This window comes from Pollachius pollachius (genome assembly GCF_949987615.1).
Source record: "Pollachius pollachius genome assembly, chromosome: 15".
Taxonomy (NCBI): domain Eukaryota; kingdom Metazoa; phylum Chordata; class Actinopteri; order Gadiformes; family Gadidae; genus Pollachius; species Pollachius pollachius.
In genome coordinates this window covers 2,408,859-2,433,122 of record NC_136948.1, presented here as the reverse complement: position 1 = coordinate 2,433,122, position 24,264 = coordinate 2,408,859, and the positions used below count along the sequence as shown (strand labels likewise).

The following is a 24,264-nucleotide window of genomic DNA, read 5'->3' as shown; positions in this document are numbered from 1 at the left end:
TAACGTAGCCATGCTAATGTAGCCATGCTAATGTAGCCACGCTACCATTGCCATGCTAATGTAGCGATGCTTAGGAAGCCAGACTATAGGAGTGTCTCACATTAAGTAAGCAAAGTGAGGAGATAGTAAGTGAGAATGATTATTTAACAGATTTGATAATGAGGTGATTGTACATTATAAATCCACAATCTGTACCGTATATTGAATGTGTGATTTTTGGCAATCATGTAACCATGGTTATGAAGAAGCCACGGTAATTAAGGTAATTTAGACTAGAATCATTGGAGAATGTGCTGTAAAAGCTACTTTACGACAGTAAACAACATTAACCAGGGAAAACATCTGTCTCTCCCAGACAAAGCAGATGTTTATCAGACTAGGTGGATGGAGAGTAAGTCCTCTCGGACCGTTCTAAAGAACTTCTAACCATTCACAATCTCTCTAATCTGATTGGATCTGCTGTCTTGTCCCAAGAGATAGGCAGCCAATCCTCTTATGTCCTTCTGCATACTTGTTTCTCTTCTTGCTGATGACCTCGCTAGCAATGCTATGATATTAGCCTTCCAACTGTCAGCAGAAACTGATAACCTCAAACAAATATCACTTGAGTGATATTTGAAAGAATGTTCTGTACCTGATTGTGAGGCAATCATAACAAGACTGTGACAATGTAGCATCAAAGATGCCTTAACAAAGGATTTATAACATGTGTGACTAAAACCATGTTATATATGTAAAACACCATGTCTAATATGATGGAGACCCATGTTAAATATGTAAAACCCAATGTTTAATATGACAGTCCCGTGTTAAATATGTAAAACACCATTTTTGATATGACTGAGACCAATGATAAATAAGGGATTCTACACCGCTGCCAGTGAAGTAATACAATGAAGTATAATCTCAACACTATTTCAGCAGTCTAATGTCTGGGCAGTATTATGGATTTATGGAAGGAAGTTGTATTTTTTAAATGTCATTGGATGAATAAAGCCTCGGTTTTCCTCTATGATGTGCCAGGTTCATTTTATTCTGACTTCAGCAGATACATTTCATTGTCAAAGGGGATTTTAGGGTGAGGGAAAAGGGGAATATTCTGTACTGCATGAGGTTTGTAAGGTGGTTTCTCCATTATGAATGTTGTTGCATCTAGAACGTACCTTGTTTATTAATATATTTCATCTAGTGCTGAGGCAGCGCCCCCTGTCGTCCGCCGCATGGCTCTGCGGACCCTCGTGATGCAGGAGCCAGCCGAGAAGCTCTCCATTTCACCCCGACTCTGTTACTGCGACGCTGGCTACTTTGACCTTTTAGACACGACAACACGACATGGGAGCAACGTAACCCCCAACTAAAACCATAGATTGAAAAATAAGTGCCATTTTTTTCAACCGGAATTTACTCGTTCGTGTCGTCTCCAGAACGAAAACGGTAAGTGTTTATGTTGCGGTGAGCCGACCGCCCGGTGTTTCTTAGGTGGAGTGGCCGACCGATGTGCTGCGGCCTCCGGGTCTCTTGGAACTCGAGCTCCGCGGTTGTTGTTTTCACGGCTCGGGCCGGAGCTACGAGTCCGTCGGATGGACGCGAGCTCCGCTGTTTAGAACCCAGATAACCCTCGAGCCTGGCGCTGTGGTTTAATAATGAACCCGTCCGTCTGCTGGGGCAGCGAGCATCAGGGCTAATGGACAACACGGAGCCTGGGCTAGTTGATTACATGGACCCTAGGTTTGTGGGTAACATGGACCCTTGGTTTGTGGGTAACATGGACCCTGGGCCTGTTGATTACATAGACCCAGGGCTAGTTGATTACATGGAGCCTGGGCCTGTTGATTACATGGAGCCTCGGCTAACGGGTAAGATGTACCATGGGCTAGTTGATTACATATACCCTGGGCCAGTTGATAACATGGCCCAGGGTAGTTGATTACATGCAGTCTGGGCTAGTGGGTAACAAGTAGACCCGGGACTACTGGGTAATATGGACCCTGGGCTAGTTGATTACATGGAGCCTGGGCTACTGGGTAATATGGACCCTGGGCTAGTTGATGACATGGACCCTGGGCTAGTGGGTAACCTGTAGACTCGGGGCTACTGGGTAAGATGGAGCCTGGGATAATGAGTATCATAGACCCTGGGATAGTGAGTAACATGGCCCCTGGGATACCGAGGCTCCCTTGGCTACAAGACATCACAACACCGAGTCACCCCATAACCCTTCAGTCCTTCTTAATCCTGATGTGGATCATATTCTCACGGCTCTCCGGTTGTCAACACACCGACGCTAACGTGAGCAGCTAACCTTTATTATAGCTATAGATCGACCTAAAAATATACAGAAGTAAATACCAGTGTGGTGGGTTATTCTCTGGGATCATGATTCACAGCCTGGGGCCTGGAAACTGGTCGCCAGATACCTGGCTCGTGGATGATGTGCCCCCCCCCCAACAGGCGGCTTCACTCTTAATGGTTATGAGAATTCTCAACGCCTGGGTCCTGGGGACACGAATGGTCCGGGGACACGGTTCGAGTCCCTCTTTGTGTACCGTTTGAATATCTACCGATGTGTGTCGACCCGGTTGGTACGAGGGTATTTAGTCCCGGTGGGGGCAAGTGGTCTGGTCCCAGGGCAGGGGGGTTTGAAAGTCCACTGGGGTAATTTGTGATTAATCTGTTGATAAGAGGATCTGTTTATAGACGAGCGCTCACGGAACGGGACAGACCGGCCGGCCGGGCGGCTTCACGTTAACCCTAATCAAAGGACACTCTGGATGGTGGCCCGGTCTGGTGAGGATTTGCTCCATATAGAACTGACGGACTATTAGATGCGGAATCCTTTCAGTTCTATATAGAGCCAGGTTAGGGTTACAGCCTGGTTTTGGAGTAGGTGATGTCAGTGTATGTGGAAAGGGAGTGGGTTTGTTTGTATACCGTGGTTGGTGGCAGGTTGTTATATTGCAAGAAACTGTCCTCCACCCTACAGTGTCCTCTTCTCAAGCCTAGGCGAGAGATGGTCCTCACCTCCACCCAGTGTTGTGCCTGAACGCGTTCACTGAACGAAAGTTCATGAACTCGTTCATATTTTGGGCGAACGTGAACTGAACGTACTGTATTACTGCCTGATGAACGTTACTGTGAACTCGTTCATTCTGGTGTCATTGAGCGGCACGCTCACTCGGTTTAACTTCGTTCAATGGGGGGGTTGTTTCTCTATCAACACGGCGGATGCGCGCGCAGATCGCCGTGTTGTTTGACCGGTTGCCATGGTAATCTCCGTGCGGTTCATTTGCAGTTGAGGTGTTGCCAGCTTACTGTTACATTAAACTGTAATCAGAAAAGGTGGTTATATGCTATAGACCCTATAGTATCTGTCATATAAAGGCTGGGACGAATTTCATATTATAAATATGTACACTTTATTTTGAAAGTATAGACCAGCGCGATTCCCATTGAAACAAATGGCACGGTGATTATTCTTCGAAACGAGAGCTGTTCAATTGTGGAAAATGAATTAAACTGTAATCAGACAACGCGGTTATATGCTATAGACCCTAGTGAATCTGTGATATAAAGGCTGAGACGAATTTCGAATTATAAATATGTACAATCCATAACGTTAGCTCTCTCTGGCTCATAGCTCAGCGGACTAAAATATCTCATAGAATCATTGCTTGTTGGCCGGAAACGGAAAGGGGGTTGTTCACGTTTGGCTGTAGTCTTTTCGCTCGGTTCTCCGTCTCATCAGTACGGCTAGAACCGAGCGAAAAGACTACAACCAAACGTGAACACTCCCCCCTTTCCGTTTCCGGCCAACGAGTAATGAGTCTTCCAACAGAAATCAATGGGATTTACAAAATGGGCTAAATGTGCAATAAAACACGATAGAAACCGTATTTCGCAACGATACTTGATTCAACCACTCTATATCATCCTAGACAAACCACAAAGGGGGCTCAATGTTCAAAATACCAGAAAAAACGAAAAGCTCACAGCAACATATTGAAAAAAAGAACTATGAACTAGTTCATTTTTTGGAACTGTGAACTTAGTTCAAAATTTTGAATTATGAACGTTTAACTGAACTAGTTCATTTTAAGATTTGTGAACTGAACTTTGAACTAGTTCACGACGAAAGTGAACATTCCCAACACTGCCTCCACCCTAGAGAAGGTGTCCTTACCTCCACCCTAGAGAGAGAGAGAGAGTCCTTAACTCCACCCTAGAGAGAAGGTGTCATTACCTACACCCTAGAGAGAAGGTGTCCTTACCTACACCCTAGAGAGAAGGTGTCCTTACCTCCACCCTAGAGAAGGTGTCCTTACCTCCACCCTAGAGGGAAGGTGTCCTTACCTACACCCTAGAGAGAAGGTGTGCTTACCTACACCCTAGAGAAAAGGTGTCCTTACCTACACCCTAGAGAGAAGGTGTCCTTACCTCCACCCTAGAGAGAAGGTGTCCTTACCTACACCCTAGAGAGAAGGTGTCCTTACCTACACCCTAGAGAGAAGGTGTCCTTACCTCCACCCTAGAGAGAAGGTGTCCTTACCTCCACCCTAGAGAGAAGGTGTCCTTACCTACACCCTAGAGAGCAGGTGTCCTTACCTACACCCTAGAGAGAAAGTGTCCTTACCTCCACCCTAGAGAGAAGGTGTCCTTACCTCCACCCTAGAGAGAAGGTGTCCTTACCTCCACCCTAGAGAGAAGGTGTCCTTACCTCCACCCTAGAGAAGGTGTCCTTACCTCCACCCTAGAGAGAAGGTGTCCTTACCTACACCCTAGGGAGAAGGTGTCCTTACCTTCACCCTAGAGAGAAGGTGTCCTTACCTACACCCTAGAGAGAAGGTGTCCTTACCTACACCCTAGAGAAGGTGTCCTTACCTACACCCTAGAGAGAGAGAGAGTCCTTACTTCCACGCTAGAGAGAGTGTCCTTACCTCCACCCTAGAGAGAAGGTGTCCTTACCTCCACCCTAGAGAGAGTCCTTACCGCCACGCTAGAGAGGTGTCCTTACCTTCATCCTAGAGGGAGTGTGTTCTTAGCACTTCTCTAGAGAGGTTCCTTTCCCCCATGCTAGAGAGACTGTCCTAACCTCCACCCATGGAGACTGTCCCTTACCTCTAACCTAGAGAGACTGTCCTTACCTCCACCCGAGAGAGACTGTCCTTACCTCCAACCTAGAGAGCCTTGTTGCCTCCACCTTAGAGAGAGACTGTGCTTACCTCCACCCTAGAGAGCCTCTTTGCCTCCACCTTAGAGAGCGACTGTCACAGCATCTCGTCTCGCCCCACCTCAAAGCCAAACATCATCGTAGGTCTATAATGAAGTCGGGATGATACAAAATCAAAAAACCAGTGAATGACTGGCCAGCATTCAGTGTGTTTGTGAATGCTTTTAAAGCATGCATGCAAACATGTGTGAGTGTGTGCATGCATGTGGGTGTTTAGACCTGTGGCTGGTATTGAGTTACTCGGCGTCGTTGAGAAAGGGGAATAATATGAACCCACAAGGGGAATAAGCGACACGGCTGGACCTGCTGCGTTGCATTCTTAAAGGAGAAGGCTGCCGTGTGTTGTACACTGTGTGAACAAAGCCACCAGTGACATGAACTGAGCTTTCTCCTGCATGAGATCCCAGAGCAACGACCCGGGAGCGATCCCCCAGAGGGTCCAGATGAGGCAGTCTGTTATGGTGCAGTCTGAAACCGGTTCACACTGGACCAAGTTCAACACTCCTCTCCAGTTATTACCTCCATGCTAACATTTGGGTTGGCTTGTTCTAGCCTCTGATATCAAGGCGTTGGCCTGCTTAGCGTAGTTAGCCTCTCATTTGAGTTGTTAGCCTCAGATACTCAGTTTATCGGATGACTTGTGTTTAAGAAATAGATTTTGCATAACAATATTATGACATAGCTACCTCTAAAATAAATGTTTTTGACTTTGGTCCAGTCAGAAAATAGGTTGAGATGACATGACCACTTGATAATACTTATCTTCAATTATAGAACTACAACATGTTAAGTGTGAGTGTTCAACGTGGATGCTTCATATCCTATAGAACTACATCATAGTGCCGAAGGTCCTACTAGATGTTAGCATGAGGGGAAGCCAGAGTCAACACTGACCCTTGACCTTCTCCTCAGCAGCCTGTGCAACCAGCCTGGTTACGCACGCTTCCCTCCAGTGTTCCGTCTGTCCTCCTGACGTCCTTCTGTCCTCTGTTCTTCTTTCTCCATAGCAGACGGACTACATGTCCCAGCAGCCCCGGAGACTGTGACTTCTTCCTGTCGGTGACTCCTCCCCTTCATCCAGTGGGTTGGATGAGTCCCAAACAGCAGCAGCCTCGTGAGCAGTGATTGGGTGCTGAGCCGGAGCAGGTAGCCAACGGGGAGCCAGGTGAGTGGTCAGGTGACCCCCTAGCAGTACCATGTTGTGTTATGTTATGTTGTGTTGTGTATGATACCGTGTTGTGTTGTATGTGGTATCATGTTGTATGATGTTATGTTGTGCTGTATGTGATATCATGTTATGTTGCGTTGGCAGCAGCCATCATGGCTGACGTGGACCCAGACACGCTGCTGGAGTGGCTGCAGATGGGCCAGGGGGATGAGAGGGACATGCAGCTCATCGCTCTGGAGCAGCTCTGCATGCTGCTGCTCATGTCTGACAACGTGGACCGCTGCTTCGAGACGTAAGTTGACGTAACTCCGCTCAACCCCAAGAGGATAATGCTGTTGTGGAAATGGGGACGATGTTGTCACGGTGATACTGTCGTCACGGTGATACTGTCGTCATGTCGACGTTGCCGTGGTGACCTGGTGCCTCCTCCCAGGTGTCCCCCTCGTACGTTCCTGCCGGCGCTGTGTAAGATCTTCCTGGACGAGAGCGCCCCGGACAACGTGCTGGAGGTGACGGCGCGCGCCATCACCTACTACCTGGACGTGTCGGCCGAGTGCACCCGCCGCATCGTGGGCGTGGACGGAGCCATCAAGGCCCTCTGCAACCGGCTGGTGGTGGAGCTCAACAACCGCACCAGCAGAGACCTGGCGGAGCAGTGTGTCAAGGTAACTCCTCCACCTACACCACCACCACTACCACCTCCACCACCACCACCTCCTCCTCCACCACCTCCACCTCCTCCACCACATCCTCCTCCTCCTCCTCCACCTACACCACCACCTCCACCACCACCACCTCCTCCTCCACCACCACCTCCTCTACCTCCTCCACCACCACCAGGCCCTCCACCCCAACCTGGTTCCTCGTGGGAGATCCCCTTACAGAACCAATGTTGCTCTAATGAAAGCCATTTCTTAACACCGCACCACATCTCACGGGGTGTTGTCTCGACATGTCTTGGAACACGCTCAGAATGCTGTCACGCACGCCACAGCCTGGGATCACGTCTTTAGCCTCCTCGAAGATCAGCGTTAATCAATACACACCTCCCCTAACATGTGACCTGTGTCTCAATACACATCTCCCCTAACATGTGGACCTGTGTCTCAATACACAACTCCCCTAACATGTGGACCTGTGTCTCAATACACGTCTCCCCTAACATGTGGACCTGTGTCTCAATACACATCTCCCCTAACATTTGGACCTGTGTGTCGTCAATACACATCTCCCCTAACATGTGGCCTGTGTCTCAATACACATCTCCCCTAACATGTGGACCTGTGTCTCGTCAATACACATCTGCTACAACATGTGGACCTGTCTCATCAGTACACATCTGCTATAACATGTGGACCTGTCTCATCAGTACACATCTGCTATAACATGTGGACCCGTCTCATCAATACAAATCTCCCCTAACATGTGGACCTGTGTCTCAATACACATCTCCCCTAACATGTGGACCCGTGTCTCAATACACATCTCCCCTAACATGTGGACCCGTGTCTCAATACACATCTCCCCTAACATGTGGACCTGTGTGTCATCAATGCACATCTACTATATCATGTGGACCTGTCTCATCAATACACATCTACTATCACATGTGGACCTGTCTCTCCAATACACATCTGCTATAACATGTGGACCTGTGTGTCATCAATACACATCTGCTATAACATGTGGACCCGTCTCACCAATACACATCTACTATAACATGTGGACCCGTCTCATCAATACACATCTACTATAACATGTGGACCCGTCTCACCAATACACATCTACTATAACATGTGGACCCATCTCACCATTACACGTCCGCGCTAACACGTGGTGTTCCCCCAGGTGCTGGAGCTGATCTGCACCAGGGAGTCCGGCGCTGTGTTCGAGGCCGGCGGGCTGAACTGCGTCCTGACCTTCATCCGGGACAGCGGCCACCTCGTCCACAAGGACACGCTCCACTCCGCCATGGCTGTGGTGTCCCGCCTCTGCAGCAAGATGGAGCCCCAGGACTCGTCCCTGGAGACCTGCGTGGAGTCGCTGTCCAGCCTCCTCAAGCACCAGGACCACCAGGTACCGGGGGGGGGGGGGGGGGGGGGGGCTGGGTTACATGGGGTTGGATGTGTTTATATCGGGTTGGATGCATCACATGGGAGCACTTTTCATACATGAAGCAGACTCAAAGGGCTTCAGATAGAAAGCACTTTGTCAAACCCCATGGGACGCATCCAGACCCATGTAACTCAAGACGTATCATATGGGCTTAGACGTGTCACATGGGGTTGGATGTTACAGGTTTTAGAGGTTGCAGGTTTTAGAAGTGTAACATGGGGTTAGACGCGTCACATGGCGTTCGATGTTTTAGCCGGGCACTTGTTGATGACACCTCATAGGGGTTGGATAGCCTGGCTCCGCCCGCCTGCGTGCTTCCGTTCAATTTTAATTTCCCTTCAGTACTGCGTCTGGGTTTGCGGTATATTAGCAGGTTTTCTCCGGCCAAATTTTGCCGGTCCAATCAGCGAACAGAGGGAGTGGCTGACAACGATGACGTTGAGGTTGGGCGTTAGTTTGAGTTGTAGTCAAACGTTAGAGATTGGTTATGGGAGATCCAATAGTTTTAAACTCCAACAGGCATCCGCCTTCAAGTGAGTTAACGTTTGTCAACGGAGAGAGGCCAGACTCTCTGTGCAAATGAAATGAAGTACGAGAGTCTGGTAGGACCAGGCTAGGGGTTGGATGCTTAGAGGCGTCTTGTTATCGCCTGTCCGATCAGCCAATCATAACACTGCACCCCTCCAGGTGTCCGATCAGCCAATCATAACACTGCACCCCTCCAGGTGTCCGATCAGCCAATCATAACACCGCACCCCTCCAGGTGTCCGATCAGCCAATCATAACACTGCACCCCCCTCCAGGTGTCCGATCAGCCAATCATAACACTGCACCCCCCTCCCGGGGTCCGATCAGCCAATCATAACACTGCACCCCTCCAGGTGTCCGATCAGCCAATCATAACACTGCACCCCTCCAGGTGTCCGATCAGCCAATCATAACACTGCACCCCTCCAGGTGTCGGACGGCGCCCTCCGCTGCTTCGCCTCATTGGCCGACCGCTTCACCCGCCGCGGAGTAGACCCCGCCCCCTTGGCCAAACACGGGCTGACGGAGGAGCTGCTGTCCCGCATGGCCGCTGCGGGGGGCGTGGCCACTGGCCCCGCCTCCTCCTGTAAGCCAGGCCGCACCTCCGCGGGCGGTGCTCCCCCTGGTCCCGACGCCAAGCTCAGCAACCAGGTGTCCACCATCGTCAGCCTGCTGTCCACGCTGTGCAGGGGCTCGCCGCTCGTCACCCACGTAAGAGACCCCCGCACCGGGGCCTGAGCTGGGGAGGGAGGGGGGGAGGAGCTCCAGGTCCCTAACCTGAACCCTATAGGAGGAGGCCCAGGTCTATAGGAGGAGCTCCAGGTCTATAGGAGGAGGCCCAGGTCTATAGGAGGAGGCCCATGTCTATAGGAGGAGGCCCATGTCTATAGGAGGAGGCCCAGGTCTATAGGAGGAGGCCCAGGTCTAAAGGAGGAGGCCCAGGTCTATAGGAGGAGGTCCAGGTCTATAGGAGGAGGTTCAGGTCTATAGGAGAGGTCCAGGTCTATAGGAGGAGGCCCAGGTCTATAGGAGGAGGCCCAGGTCTATAGGAGGAGGCCCATGTCTATAGGAGGAGGCCCAGGTCTATAGGAGGAGGCCCAGGTCTAAAGGAGGAGGCCCAGGTCTATAGGAGGAGGTCCAGGTCTATAGGAGGAGGTTCAGGTCTATAGGAGAGGTCCAGGTCTATAGGAGGAGGCCCAGGTCTATAGGAGGAGGCCCAGGTCTATAGGAGGAGGCCCAGGTCTATAGGAGGAGGTCCAGGTCAATAGGAGGAGGTCCAGGTCAATAGGAGGAGGTCCAGGTCAATAGGAGGAGGTCCAGGTCTATAGGAGGAGGTCCAGGTTTATAGGAGGAGGTCCAGGTCTATAGAAGGAGGTCTATAGGAGGAGGCCCAGGTCTATAGGAGGAGGCCCAGGTCAATAGGAGGAGGTCCAGGTCAATAGGAGGAGGTCCAGGTCAAAAGGAGGAGGTCCAGGTCTATAGGAGGAGGTCCAGGTTTATAGGAGGAGGTCCAGGTCTATAGAAGGAGGTCTATAGGAGGAGGTCCAGGTCTATAGCAGGAGCTCCAGGGCCTTTACCATGCCCCCTCTGTTCCAGGACCTGCTGCGGTCGGCGCTGCCCGACTCCATGCAGTCGGCCCTGGGGGGGGACGAGCGGTGCGTGCTGGACACCATGCGGCTGGTGGACCTGCTGCTGGTGCTGCTGTTCGAGGGCCGCAAGGCGCTGCCCAAGTCCACGGCCGGCTCCACGGGCCGCATCCCCGGGCTGCGGCGCCTGGACAGCTCCGGGGAGCGTTCCCACCGCCAGCTCATAGACTGCATCCGCAGCAAGGACACCGACGCCCTGATAGACGCCATCGACACCGGAGGTAGGCCCAGATATAGGAGGTAGGGCTAGGATATAGGAGGTAGGCTAGGGTATAGGAGGTAGGACTGTCTAGATATAGGTGACAGGGCTGTCTATACATAAGAGGTAGGCTCAGATATAGAAGGGAGGCTCAGATATAGGAGGTAGGCTAGGATATAGGAGGAAGGCTCAGATATAGGAGGGAGGCTCAGAAATAAATGGGAGGCTCAGATATAGGAGGTAGGCTAGGATATAGAAGGGAGGCTCAGATATAGAAGGGAGGCTCAGATATAGAAGGGAGGCTCAGATATAGGGGGAGGCTCAGATATAGCAGGGAGGCTCGGATATAGAAAGGACTGTCTAGATATAGGAGGTAGGCTCAGATATAGGAGGTAGGCTCAGATATAGAAGGAAGGCTCAGATATAGGAGGGAGGCTCAGATATAGGAGGGAGGCTCAGATATAGAGGGAGGCTGAGATATAGGAGGCAGGCTGAGATATGGGAGGCAGGCTGAGATATAGGAGGGAGGCTCAGATATAAGAGGGAGGCTCGGATATAGAAGGAAGGACTGTCTAGATATAGTAGGTAGGCTCAGATATAGGAGGTAGGCTCAGATATAGGAGGTACGCTCAGATATAGGGGGTAGGCTAGGATATAGAAGGTAGGACTGTCTAGATATAGTAGGTAGCCCAGGAGGTAGAGCAGTTGTCTTGTAACCGAAAGGTTGTTAGTTCGAACCCCAGTTCGTCCTAGCTGAGGCTCGGCTATAGGGGCGGAACTGATAACATTGGTTTGTAGTATGTTATGGTGCAACATTGTTTGCAGTGTTGATTGTGAGTGTCTCTGTTGCAGCGTTTGAGGTGAACTTCATGGACGACGTTGGACAAACGTTGCTGAACTGGGCTTCAGCGTTTGGAACACAAGAGATGGTAACACACTTCACATCGCACACTTCACACCGTATACTTCAGTCACATTGAAGGCAAATTAGTGCTTTTCATGTGATTGCTTGAGAAAGAAATACTGGACAGTAGTATACTATGGGTGTTGGTTGTGTAACATGATGATGTTATGTCTGTGTCAGGTTGAGTTCCTGTGTGAGCGAGGAGCAGACGTCAACAGGGGTCAAAGGTCCTCTTCACTTCACTATGCTGCTTGCTTCGGACGCCCCCAAGTAGCCAAGGTACTGTCTGTCTGTCTGTCTGTCTGTCTGTCTGTCTGTCTGTCTGTCTGTCTGTCTGTCTGTCTGTCTGTCTGTCTGTCTGTCTGTCTGTCTGTCTGTCTGTCTGTCTGTCTGTCTGTCTGTCTGTCTGTCTGTCTGTCTGTCTGTCTGTCTGTCTGTCTGGTGTTCAATGGCTTGTTTCATACTTTGTATACAGGGCTAACCCAGTGTGTATTATGTATTATAGACCCTGCTATGCTACAGGGCTAACTCAGTGTGTATGATGTGTAGAACATGCTACGCTACAGGGCTAACTCAGTGTGTATTATGTATTATAGACTCTGCTTCGCCATGGTGCTAACCCGGACCTGAGGGATGAAGATGGGAAGACACCGCTAGACAAGGCCAGAGAGAGGGGACACAGTGAGGTGGTGGCCATCCTACAGTCCCCCGGTTAGTATAACAGACAGTATATTATATATCTCTTGTTATACTATATTAATACTATCTATAACCAGAGGCTGACTGTGGACTAGTATTAGTATTAATGAGTATTCCTACATGGGACTGGATGTGTACTACTAGTAGTATTAATGAGTATCCCTATAGTATTGTTAGTATTAATGAGCATCCCTACAGGGGACTGGATGTGTACTAGCATTGTTAGTATTAATGAGTATTCCTACAGGGGTCTGGATGTGTACCAGTATTAGTATTACAAAGTACTCCCACACGGAACTGGATGTGTACTAGTATTAGTATTAATGAGTACTCCAGCATGGGACTGGATGTGTGCTAGTATTAATGAGTGTTACTATAGTACTGTAGTACTGATGAGTACTCCCACAGGGGACTGGATGTGTGCTAGTATTAATGTGTGTTACTGTAGTACTGATGAGTACTCCCACAGGAGACTGGATGTGTGCTAGTATTAATGGGTGTTCCTATAGTACTGTAGTACTGATGAGTACTCCCACAGGGGACTGGATGTGTGCTAGTATTAATGGGTGTTCCCATAGTACTGTAGTACTGATGAGTACTCCCACAGGGGACTGGATGTGTCCGGTGAACAAGAGCGAGGAGAAGAAGAAGCGGGAGCAGAATAAGGAGGAGGAGGAGAGCGTGGAGCCCAGAGGAGACCCAGAGATGGCTCCTCTCTACCTCAAGAGGCTGCTCCCTGTGTTCGCCACCACCTTCCAGCAGACCATGCTGCCCTCCATACGGTGTGTGTGTGTGTGCGTTGCTTAACTTGAATGTGTGTGTGTGTAGGTTGCTTTACTTGTGTGTGTGTTGCTTTACCTGTGTTTGTGTGTGTGTGTGTGTGTGTGTGTTGCTTTATTTGTATGCGTGTGTGTTTGTGTTGCTGTGTGTGTGTGTGTGTGTGTGTGTGTGTAGGTTGCTTTACTTGTGTGTGTGTTGCTTTACCTGTGTTTGTGTGTGTGTTTGTGTGTGTGTTGCTTTATTTGTATGCGTGTGTGTTTGTGTTGCTGTGTGTGTGTTGCTTTACCTGTGTGTGTGTGTGTGTGTGTGTGTGTGTTGCTTTATTTGTATGCGTGTGTGTTTGTGTTGCTGTGTGTGTGTGTGTGTGTGTGTGTGTGTTGCTATACTGGTGTGTATGGATTGACGTGTGTGGCTGTATATGGAACAGTCTGCTATGTTGATAGTGGGTGATGTACTGCGTGTGTGTGTATAATACTGTGTGTATGTTGTGTGGTTGCAGGAAGGCGAGTCTGGCCCTGATCAGGAAGATGGTTCACTACAGCAGTGAGCTGCTTCTGAAGGAGGACGGCGTCCACACCCTGTACATCCACAACCTGCCCACTGTCTTAGTGGAGATCACTGCTACTGTTCTGGACCAGGAGGTACACACTGTACTACACTACATTTACCAAACACTATATACTACACATTATAGGACAATGTTATTAAACTATACCATACACCTATACTTTATAATACTGGACTATGATGATACTATGCTAACCTTAGACTATCCTAACATAATACTATACACCTGTACATGATACTACTATGATGATACTATCCTAACATAATACTATAGACCTGTGCATGTTACTACTGTGATGATACTATCCTAACTAGGGATGTTAACCGATGACCGTTTGACCGATGGTTGACCGTATCAACGTTAACCGATCATTATTCTTAATTATTCCCGCGTGCGAGTGGCGGAGAATATGATCTCTAAATTATTATGGACAGTAGACTAAACGCTTTAAGACTACAGTTAGCCATCTCATTCCAAGATCTTTTTGTGTGAATTGAAAAAAATGATCCCTCACCCTCCATTTTTCTGTCTCCAAACTAAACAAGCGGCGTCTCTTCGGAGCTGTCATTTTCTTAAATGAGCAGCGGCAATGTTGCAAATGAGCTCCTAACGCTGCCCTCTTTCAATTTGCCCCTGGTGAATCCCGCACAGGGTACCAACGAGGTCATCGCCATCTCAGACCATTGTGGGCGTTCACTACTACTAGCCCGCTCACTACACACGGTCAACTTGCAGTCAGCATGCCTCGTGTTTCAGTTCAAACACAGGTCGTGCCGCGGTTAGAGCCACTGCCTCTCACTTGGAGAGTGTGTGTGTGTGAGTCAGAGGCAGAATGGGAGAGAGATAAGCAGAGTTACGAAATAGCAGGCGGCTGGCGCGGCTCGAAATGGCTGTTATTTCAACATTTTAATCTGATCGGTTAACCGGTATTAACCGGTTAATGAGGCTCGGTGGCCGTTCAAGAATATTTAACATTTTCGCCATCCCTAATGCGTTAATAATATAAAACTATACACCTGTTCTTGATACTACCATGATGATACTATCCTAATGTAATACTATACACCTCTACTTGATACTACTATGATGATCCTATAATACGTTACCAATATAATACTACACACCTGTACTTAATACTACTATGATGATACTATCCTAACGTAATACTATACATCTGTATATGATACTACTATGATGATACTATCCTAATGTAATACTATACACCTCTACTCGATACTACTATGCTGATACTATAATACGTTACTAATATAATACTACAGCTGTTGTTGATACTACTATGATGATACTATAATGCGTTACTAATATAATACTACAGCTGTTGTTGATACTACTATGATGATACTATAATGCGTTACTAATATAATACTACAGCTGTTATTGATACTACTATGCTGATACCCCCCCCCCCCCCCCAAAGGAGGACGATGACGGCCACCTGCTGGCCCTCCAGATCATCCGGGACCTGGTGGATAAGGGGGGCGACGTTTTCCTGGACCAGCTGGCCAGGCTGGGGGTCATCAACAAGGTGTCCACGCTGGCCGGGCCGTCCTCGGACGACGAGACGGAGGACGAGGCCAAACCCGAGAAGGTACAAGAAGGGGTCAGCGAGCCGTATACAAGGAGTAGACGTGGAGTAGACGTGGAGTAGACGTGGAGTAGACGTGGAGTAGACGTGGAGTATACATGGAGTAGACACGGAGTATACATGGAGTGTTACCTAAGTGTACATGGCTCCTCCTGTTGTCTCCTCCTGTTTGTGCTTAGAGTGAGAGGAGCAGCTAGTGAAGGAGCAGGAGGAGAGGAGGAGCAGCTAGTGGTGGAGCAGGAGGAGAGGAGGAGCAGCTAGTGGTGGAGCAGGAGGAGAGGAGGAGCAGCTAGGGGTGGAGCAGGAGGAGAGGAGGAGCAGCTAGTAGTGGAGCAGGAGTAGAGGAGCAGCTAGTGGAGGAGCAGGAGGAGAGGAGCAGCTAGTGGTGGAGCAGGAGGAGAGGAGGAGCAGCTAGTGGTGGAGCAGGAGGAGAGGAGGAGCAGCTAGTGGTGGAGTAGGAGGAGAGGAGGAGCAGCTAGTGGTGGAGCAGGAGGAGCAGCTAGTGATGGAGCAGGAGGAGAGGAGGAGCATCTAGTGGTGGAGCAGGAGGAGAGGAGGAGCAGCTAGTGGTGGAGTAGGAGGAGAGGAGGAGCAGCTAGTGGTGGAGCAGGAGGAGAGGAGGAGCAGCTAGTGGTGGAGCAGGAGGAGAGGAGGAGCAGCTAGTGGTGGAGTAGGAGGAGAGGAGGAGCAGCTAGTGGTGGAGCAGGAGGAGCAGCTAGTGATGGAGCAGGAGGAGAGGAGGAGCATCTAGTGGTGGAGCAGGAGGAGAGGGGCGTTGTGACGACGTCATGCTCATGTCTCCCCCACCAGGAGGAGGAGGTGCAGGAGGAGGCCAGGGAGATCGTCCAGGGGAAGCCGTACCACTGGAGGGACTGGTCCATCATCCGGGGGCGGGACTGCCTCTACATCTGGTCGGACGCCGCGGCGCTGGAGCTGTCCAACGGGTCCAACGGCTGGTTCCGCTTCATCCTGGACGGCAAGCTGGCCACCATGTACTCCAGCGGCAGCCCCGAGGGGGGCTCCGACAGCTCCGGTACGGACACACACACACGTATATGGAACTGTCTCTCTGTGTCACTGCGTCTCCCTGTGTCTCACTGTATCTGTGGGTCTGACTGTCTCTCTGTGGGTCTGACTGTCTATCTGTGGGTCTGATTGTCTATCTGTGGGTCTGACTGTCTCTCTGTGGGTCTGACTTTCTCTCTGTGGGTCTGACTGTCTATCTGTGGGTCCGACTGTCTCTCTGTGGGTCCGACTGTCTCTCTGTGGGTCCGACTGTCTCTCTGTGGGTCCAACTGTCTCTCTGTGGGTCCGACTGTCTCTCTGTGGGTCTGACTGTCTCTCAGTGTCTGACTGTGTCTCTGTGTCTAACCGTCTCTCTGTCTCTCTGCAGAGTCCCGCAGTGAGTTCCTGGAGAAGCTGCAGAGGGCCCGCAGCCAGGTGAAGGCGTCCACCTCCAGCCAGCCCATCCTGTCCTGCGTGGCCCCCAGCAAGCTGACGGTGGGCAACTGGTCCCTGACGTGTCTGAAGGACGGCGAGATGGCCATCCACAACTCAGACGGCCAGCAGGCCACCATCCTCAGGGAGGACCTGCCCGGCTTCATCTTCGAGTCCAACCGAGGCACCAAGCACTCCTTCACCGCCGAGACCTCCCTGGGTGAGACGGCTGCTTCTACTGGCTGGCTGCTTCTACTGGCTGTTTGTGTGTGTGTGTGTGTGTGTGTGTGTGTATGTGTGTGTGTTTAACTGTGTGCGTGTATGTGACTGTGTGTGTATAACTGTGTGCGTGTATGTGACTGTGTGTGTATAACTGTGTGTGTTTGTGTGTATGTGCATAACTCTGTGTGTGTTTGTGTGTATGTGCATAACTCTGCGTGTGTTTGTGTGTGTTTATAACTTTGTATATAACTGTCTGTGTGTATGTGTATAACTGTGTGTGTGTGTGTGTATAACTTTGTGTATACCTGTGTTTATTTGTATAACTGTGTGTGTGTGTGTGTGTGTGTGTGTGTGTTTGTATAACTGAGCGTGTGTGTGTGTGCATGTGTAATGCATGCATGTGTATAAATATGTGTGTCTAACTTTGTGTGTCCCTGTGTGCGTCAGGCTCAGAGTTCGTGACGGGCTGGAGCGGGAAGCGTGGCAGGAAGCTGCGCTCCAAGCTGGAGAAGACGAAGCAGAAGGTGCGCTGCGCGGCCCGCGAGCTGTACGACGACCACTTCAAGGCGGTGGAGAGCATGCCCCGGGGGGTGGTGGTCACCCTCAGGAACATCGCCACCCAGCTGGAGTCGGCCTGGGAGCTGCACACGCACACACAGGTGGGCGCGCACGCACGCACACACACACACACACACACACACACACACGCACACACAGGTGGGCGCGCACGCACACACACACACACACACACACACACACACACACACACACACACACACACACACACACACACAGGTGGGCGCGCACACACACACACACACACACACGCACACACACACAGGTGGGCGCGCACGCACACACACACACACACACACACACACACACACACACACACACACACACACACACACACACACGTGGGCACGCCCGCGCACAGGTGTTACAGGTTGTGTTCCAGTGCTGTAACGTGTGTTACATGTTGTGTTCCAGTGCTGTAACGTGTGTTACATGTTGTGTTCCAGTGCTGTAACGTGTGTTACATGTTGTGTTCCAGTGCTGTAACGTGTGTTACATGTTGTGTTCCAGTGCTGTAACGTGTGTTACATGTTGTGTTCCAGTGCTGTAATGTGTGTTACATGTTGTGTTCCAGTGCTTTAATGTGTGTTACATGTTGTGTTCCAGTGCTGTAACGTGTGTTACATGTTGTGTTCCAGTGCTGTAACGCGTGTTACATGTTGTGTTCCAGTGCTGTAACGTGTGTTACATGTTGTGTTCCAGTGTTGTAACGCGTGTTACATGTTGTGTTGTAATGGGTGTTACATTTTTTGCTGTAACGCGTGTGACATGTGTTCCAGTGCTGTAATGCGTGTTACATGTTGTGTTCCAGTGTTGTAACGTGTGTTACAGTTCTAGCGTCTTACACGTTGTGTTACATGTTGTGTTCCAGTGCTGTAACGTGTGTTACATGTTGTGTTCCAGTGTTGTAACGCGTGTTACATGTTGTGTTGTAATGGGTGTTACATTTTTTGCTGTAACGCGTGTGACATGTGTTCCAGTGCTGTAACGCGTGTTACATGTTGTGTTCCAGTGTTGTAACGTGTGTTACAGTTCTAGCGTCTTACACGTTGTGTTACATGTTGTGTTGCAACGCTTTGTACATGCTGTGTTACGCGTTGTGTTGTAACGCATGCTACCTGCTGTGTTCCAGTGTGTGGAGGGCGAGAACACGTGGAGGGACCTGATGAAGACGGCCCTAGAGAACCTGATCGTGGTGCTGAAGGACGAGAACACCATCTCCCCCTACGAGATGTGTAGCAGTGGTCTGGTCCAGGCCCTCTTCACCGTGCTCAACAACGTAGGGGAACCTTTAACAGCTGTCACACTGTCCAGTATCTACCCTTTAAAGCTGTCACACTGCTTTATAGTCCAGTATCTACCCTTTACATCTGTCAAAACAGAGACCTCACACTGATTAATAATCCAGTATCTAACCTTTAAATCCGTCACACTGCTTAATAATCAAGCATCCACCATTTCATTTAGTGTATTCTGTGTGTGTGTTCGGTGTTCGTGTGTGTGGACTCTGTTTGTGTGTGTCTTGACTGTGTGTGTGTGTGTGTTCTCCAGAGTGCTGACGGGGATGCCAAACAGGACTGTAAGCCTCTGATGGAGAGGATCATCGTGTTTAAGGCGGCCTTCAGTGAGAACGAAGACAACGAGAGGTACGGGTCCCGTCTCCACCCCGCCCTGAGAGGGACGCCCCCTGCAGGCCATGAAGACCTCTGCTCCGTGCCCCCTGCTGACTGTGTGTGTGTGTGTGTGTGTGTAGCCGTCCTGCTGTAGCTCTGGTGCGTAAGCTGATTGCTGTGTTGGAGTCCATCGAGAGGCTTCCTCTGCACCTGTACGACACCCCGGGCTCCACCTACAACCTGCAGGTACACACGCTGTACAGTAGGACGAGATCTATGGGGATCACGTGATGGGGACGAGTTATGATCATGTGACCATGTGGGGTGATCATGTGATGGGATCTTGTGATGTGATCATGTTGTGTGATCATGTGATGTGATCTTGTGATATGATGTGATCATGTGATGTGATCATGTGATCATGTTGTGTGATCATGTGATGTGATCTTGTGATGACGTGATCTTGTGATCATGTGATCTTGTGATCATGTGATGTGATCTTGGGATGTGATCAAGTGATGATTTGATGTGATGCTGTAGTGTTGTGATGATGATGTGATGATGTAATGATGACGTGATGTTATGATGACGTGATGATGTGATGTGATGATGTGGTGTGACGTCAGATCCTGACGCGGCGGCTGCGGTTCCGGTTGGAGCGCGGCCCCGGGGAGACGGCGCTGATCGACCGCACCGGACGCATGCTGAAGATGGAGCCGCTCGCCACCGTGGAGTCCCTGGAGCAGTACCTGCTGAAGATGGTACACACACACACACACACACACACACACACACTGGAGCAGTACCTGCTGAAGATGGTACACACACACACACACACACACACACACACACACACACACACACACACTGGAGCAGTACCTGCTGAAGATGGCGCACACACACACACACACACACACACACACACACTGGAGCAGTACCTGCTGAAGATGGTACACACACACACACACACACACACACACACACACACACACACACACACACACACACACACTGGAGCAGTACCTGCTGAAGATGGTGCGCACAAACACACACACACACACACACACACACACACACACACACACACACACACACTGGAGCAGTACCTGCTGAAGATGGTGCGCACACACACACACACACACACACACACACACACACACACACACTGGAGCAGTACCTGCTGAAGATGGCGCACACACACACACACACACACACACTGGAGCAGTACCTGCTGAAGATGGTACGCACACACACACACACACACACACACACACACACACACACACACACACACTGGAGCAGTACCTGCTGAAGATGGTGCGCACAAACACACACACACACACACACACACACACACTGGAGCAGTACCTGCTGAAGATGGTGCGCACAAACACACACACACACACACACACACACACACACACTGGAGCAGTACCTGCTGAAGATGGTACGCACACACACACACACACACACACACACACACTGGAGCAGTACCTGCTGAAGATGGTGCGCACAAACACACACACACACACACACACACACTGGAGCAGTACCTGCTGAAGATGGTGCGCACAAACACACACACACACACACACACTGGAGCAGTACCTGCTGAAGATGGCGCACACACACACACACACACACACACACACACACTGGAGCAGTACCTGCTGAAGATGGTACGCACACACACACACACACACACACACACACACACTGGAGCAGTACCTGCTGAAGATGGTGCGCACAAACACACACACACACACACACACACACACACACTGGAGCAGTACCTGCTGAAGATGGTACGCACAAACACAAGCCTTCCCCTGACCTCCTCCTGACCTCTGACCTCCTCCCCTGAACCCCTGCTGACCTCCTCCTGACCTCTGACCTGTGGCCCCGCCCCCCCCCAGGTGGCCAAGCAGTGGTACGACTTTGAGCGCTCCTCCTTCGTGCTGGTGAGGAAGCTGCGGGAGGGCCAGAGCTTCACCTTCAGACACCAGCACGACTTCGACGAGAACGGCATCGTCTACTGGGTCGGCACCAACGCCAAGTAAGGACCACTGGGATCACACCAGCACTACTGGGATTACACCAGCACTACCGGGCTTAGACCAGCACTATTGGGTTTAGACCAGCACTACTGGTCTATAATACCACTGGGTTTAGACCAGTACTACTGGGTTTAGACCAGTACCACTGGGTTTAGACCAGCACTACTGGTCTATAATACCACTGGGTTAGAGCAGCACTACTGGGTTTAGACCAGCACTACTGGGTTTAGACCAGCACTACTGGTCTATAATACCACTGGGTTTAGACCAGCACTACTGGGTTTAGACCAGCACTACTGGTCTATAATACCACTGGGTTTAGACCAGTACTACTGGGTTTAGACCAGTACCACTGGGTTTAGACCAGCACTACTGGTCTATAATACCACTGGGTTAGAGCAGCACTACTGGGTTTAGACCAGCACTACTGGTCTATAATACCACTGGGTTAGAGCAGCACTACTGGTGGTTTGGTTTGGTGGTGCTGGCTACTATGTGGTTTATTCCTGGGTTGTGATTGGACCTTGGAGGTCATGTGGTCCGGGGGGTTGGTTTGATTCTCGTCCCTGCTCCTCCAGGACGGCGTATGAGTGGGTGAACCCCGCGGCGTACGGCCTGGTGGTGGTGACCTCATCAGAGGGGCGGAACCTCCCCTACGGCCGCCTGGAGGACATCCTGAGCCGGGATAGCTCCGCCCTCAACTGCCACACCAACGACGACAAGAACGCCTGGTTCGCCGTCGACCTGGGGCTCTGGGTCCTCCCCTCCGCGTACACCCTGAGACACGCCAGGTAGGAAACCTAACGCACACTGAACACACTGAGACTCGCCAGTTAGGAAACCTAACGCACCCTGAACACCCTGAAACACGCCAGGTAGGAAACCTAACGCACCCTAAACACTGAAGCCTAATGCACCCTAAACACACTGAGACACGCCAGGTAGGAAACCTAACGCACCCTGAACACACTGAGTCCTAACGCACCCTCAACACACTGAAACCTAACGCACCCTAAACACACTGAGACTCGCCAGGTAGGAAACCTAACACACCCTGAACACACTGAGTCCTAACGCACCCTCAACACACTGAAACCTAACGCACCCTAAACACACTGAGACTCGCCAGGTAGGAAACCTAACGCACCCTAAACACACTAAAACCTAACGCACCCTAAACACACTGAGACACAAACCTAAACTCTCTCTCTCTCTCTCTCTCTCTCTCTCTCTCTCTCTCTCTCTCTCTCTCTCTCTCTCTCTCTCTCTCTCTCTCTCTCTCTCTCTCTCTCTCTCTCTCTCTCTCTCTCTCTCTCTCTCTCTCTCTCTCTCTCTCTCTCTCTCTCTCTCTCTCTCTCTCTCTCTCCAGGGGGTATGGCCGCTCCGCGTTGAGGAACTGGGTGTTCCAGGTATCTAAGGATGGCCAGAGCTGGACCACGCTGTACACCCACGTGGACGACTGCAGCCTCAACGAGCCGGGCTCCACGGCCAGCTGGCCCCTGGAGTCCAGCCGGGACGAGAAGCAGGGCTGGAGGCACGTCCGCATCCGGCAGATGGGGAAGAACGCCAGCGGGCAGACCCACTACCTCTCCCTGTCTGGGCTGGAGGTCTACGGCACCGTCACCGCCGTCTGTGAGGACCAGCTAGGTAACGCATGTCTGTCTGTCTGTCTGTCTGTCTGTCTGTCTTTCTGTCTTTCTGTCTGTCTGTCTGTCTGTCTGTCTGTCTTTCTGTGAGGACCAGCTAGGTACAGCCTGGCTCTCTGTCTGATACCCTTTATTTGTTGATCTCCCTCCTCCTCCTGCTCCTCCTCCTCCTCCCTTACTCCTCCTCCTCCTCCTCCTCCTCCTCCTGCTGCTCCTCCTTTTCCTGCTCCTCCTCCTCCTCCTCCCTCACTCCTCCTTTTCCTGCTCCTCCTCCTCCCTCCCTCACTCCTCCTCCCCCTCCTCCTCTTCCTCCTGCCTCACTCCTCTTCCTCCTTCTGCTCCTCCTCCTCCTCCTCCTCCCCCTGCTCCTCCCCCTCCTCCTCCCCCTCCTCCCTCACTCCTCTTCCTCCTCCTCCTCCCTCACTCCTCCCCCTCCTCCTCCTCCTCCTCCTCCTCCTCCTCCTCCTCCTCCTCCTCCTCCAGGTAAGGCGGTGAAGGAGGCGGAGGCCAACCTGCGGCGGCAGCGGCGTCTGTTCCGCTCCCAGGTGATGAAGTACATCGTCCCCGGGGCCCGCGTGGTGCGGGGCATCGACTGGAAGTGGCGCGACCAGGACGGGACTGCCGGGGAGGGCACGGTGACCGGGGAGGCCCACAACGGTGAGCCCCCTGCCGGGGACCGGTCCACGCTGTGGACCGCCCTGCTGGGAATACTAGCTAGTGTGCTAGCTAGTAGCCTGCTCTTAGATACTGACACACACACACAGGGACGCACACAGGGACGCACACAGGGACGCACACAGGGACGCACAAACAGGAACACACACAGGGACGCACACTGGGACACACACAGGGACACACACAGGGACACACACAGGGACACACACAGGAACACACAGGGACACACACAGGGACGCACACAGGGACGCACATAGGGGAACACACAGGGACACACACAGGGACACACACAGGGACACACACAGGGACACACACAGGAACACACAGGGACACACACAGGAACACACACAGAGGGACACACAGAGGGACACACACAGGGACACACACAGGGACACACACAGGAAGGTACCCACACAGGTAGACACACAGGTAGACACAGGTACACAAAGAGGGACACACACAGGTACACACTCTGAGGGACACACACTGAGGGACACACACTGAGGGCTACACACGCAGGTCCACACACGCAGGTACACACACTGAGGTACACACTCAGCCGTTGCTTGCCTTTCTTGCGTTGTCGTCTCTGTTTCTT

At 51.1% G+C, this 24,264-nt stretch overlaps 2 protein-coding genes across 6 annotated transcripts in view; both read left to right on the top strand.

The window, feature by feature from the left end:
* Positions 1-991, top strand: part of heatr5a (HEAT repeat containing 5a) — a 27,048-nt gene extending 26,057 nt beyond the window's left edge. Inside the window, exon 42 of the mRNA XM_079751823.1 lies at positions 1-991. This exon is cut by the window's left edge and continues 741 nt beyond it. The gene's annotated coding sequence lies outside the window, so the exon portion shown is untranslated.
* Positions 992-1,242: 251 nt separating this feature from the next.
* hectd1 (HECT domain containing 1) overlaps positions 1,243-24,264 on the top strand; it is a 38,714-nt gene continuing 15,692 nt past the window's right edge. For 3 of the 5 annotated variants that reach the window (XM_079752417.1, XM_079752416.1, XM_079752413.1), the window contains exons 1-24: positions 1,243-1,434; positions 6,235-6,392; positions 6,540-6,687; positions 6,829-7,060; positions 8,244-8,471; positions 9,468-9,749; positions 10,635-10,905; positions 11,736-11,812; positions 11,968-12,066; positions 12,384-12,498; positions 13,094-13,268; positions 13,766-13,907; positions 15,273-15,443; positions 16,251-16,473; positions 16,834-17,097; positions 17,547-17,758; positions 18,808-18,954; positions 19,227-19,321; positions 19,429-19,534; positions 19,915-20,049; positions 21,205-21,344; positions 21,924-22,136; positions 22,715-22,992; positions 23,475-23,648. In XM_079752417.1, coding sequence (XP_079608543.1) covers positions 6,548-6,687; positions 6,829-7,060; positions 8,244-8,471; positions 9,468-9,749; positions 10,635-10,905; positions 11,736-11,812; positions 11,968-12,066; positions 12,384-12,498; positions 13,094-13,268; positions 13,766-13,907; positions 15,273-15,443; positions 16,251-16,473; positions 16,834-17,097; positions 17,547-17,758; positions 18,808-18,954; positions 19,227-19,321; positions 19,429-19,534; positions 19,915-20,049; positions 21,205-21,344; positions 21,924-22,136; positions 22,715-22,992; positions 23,475-23,648 — 3,919 coding nt within the window. In that variant the 5' untranslated portion in view covers positions 1,243-1,434; positions 6,235-6,392; positions 6,540-6,547. The remainder of the gene's footprint in view (positions 1,435-6,234; positions 6,393-6,539; positions 6,688-6,828; positions 7,061-8,243; positions 8,472-9,467; positions 9,750-10,634; positions 10,906-11,735; positions 11,813-11,967; positions 12,067-12,383; positions 12,499-13,093; positions 13,269-13,765; positions 13,908-15,272; positions 15,444-16,250; positions 16,474-16,833; positions 17,098-17,546; positions 17,759-18,807; positions 18,955-19,226; positions 19,322-19,428; positions 19,535-19,914; positions 20,050-21,204; positions 21,345-21,923; positions 22,137-22,714; positions 22,993-23,474; positions 23,649-24,264) is intronic. The other 2 variants (XM_079752414.1, XM_079752415.1) reach the window with 2 other exon arrangements.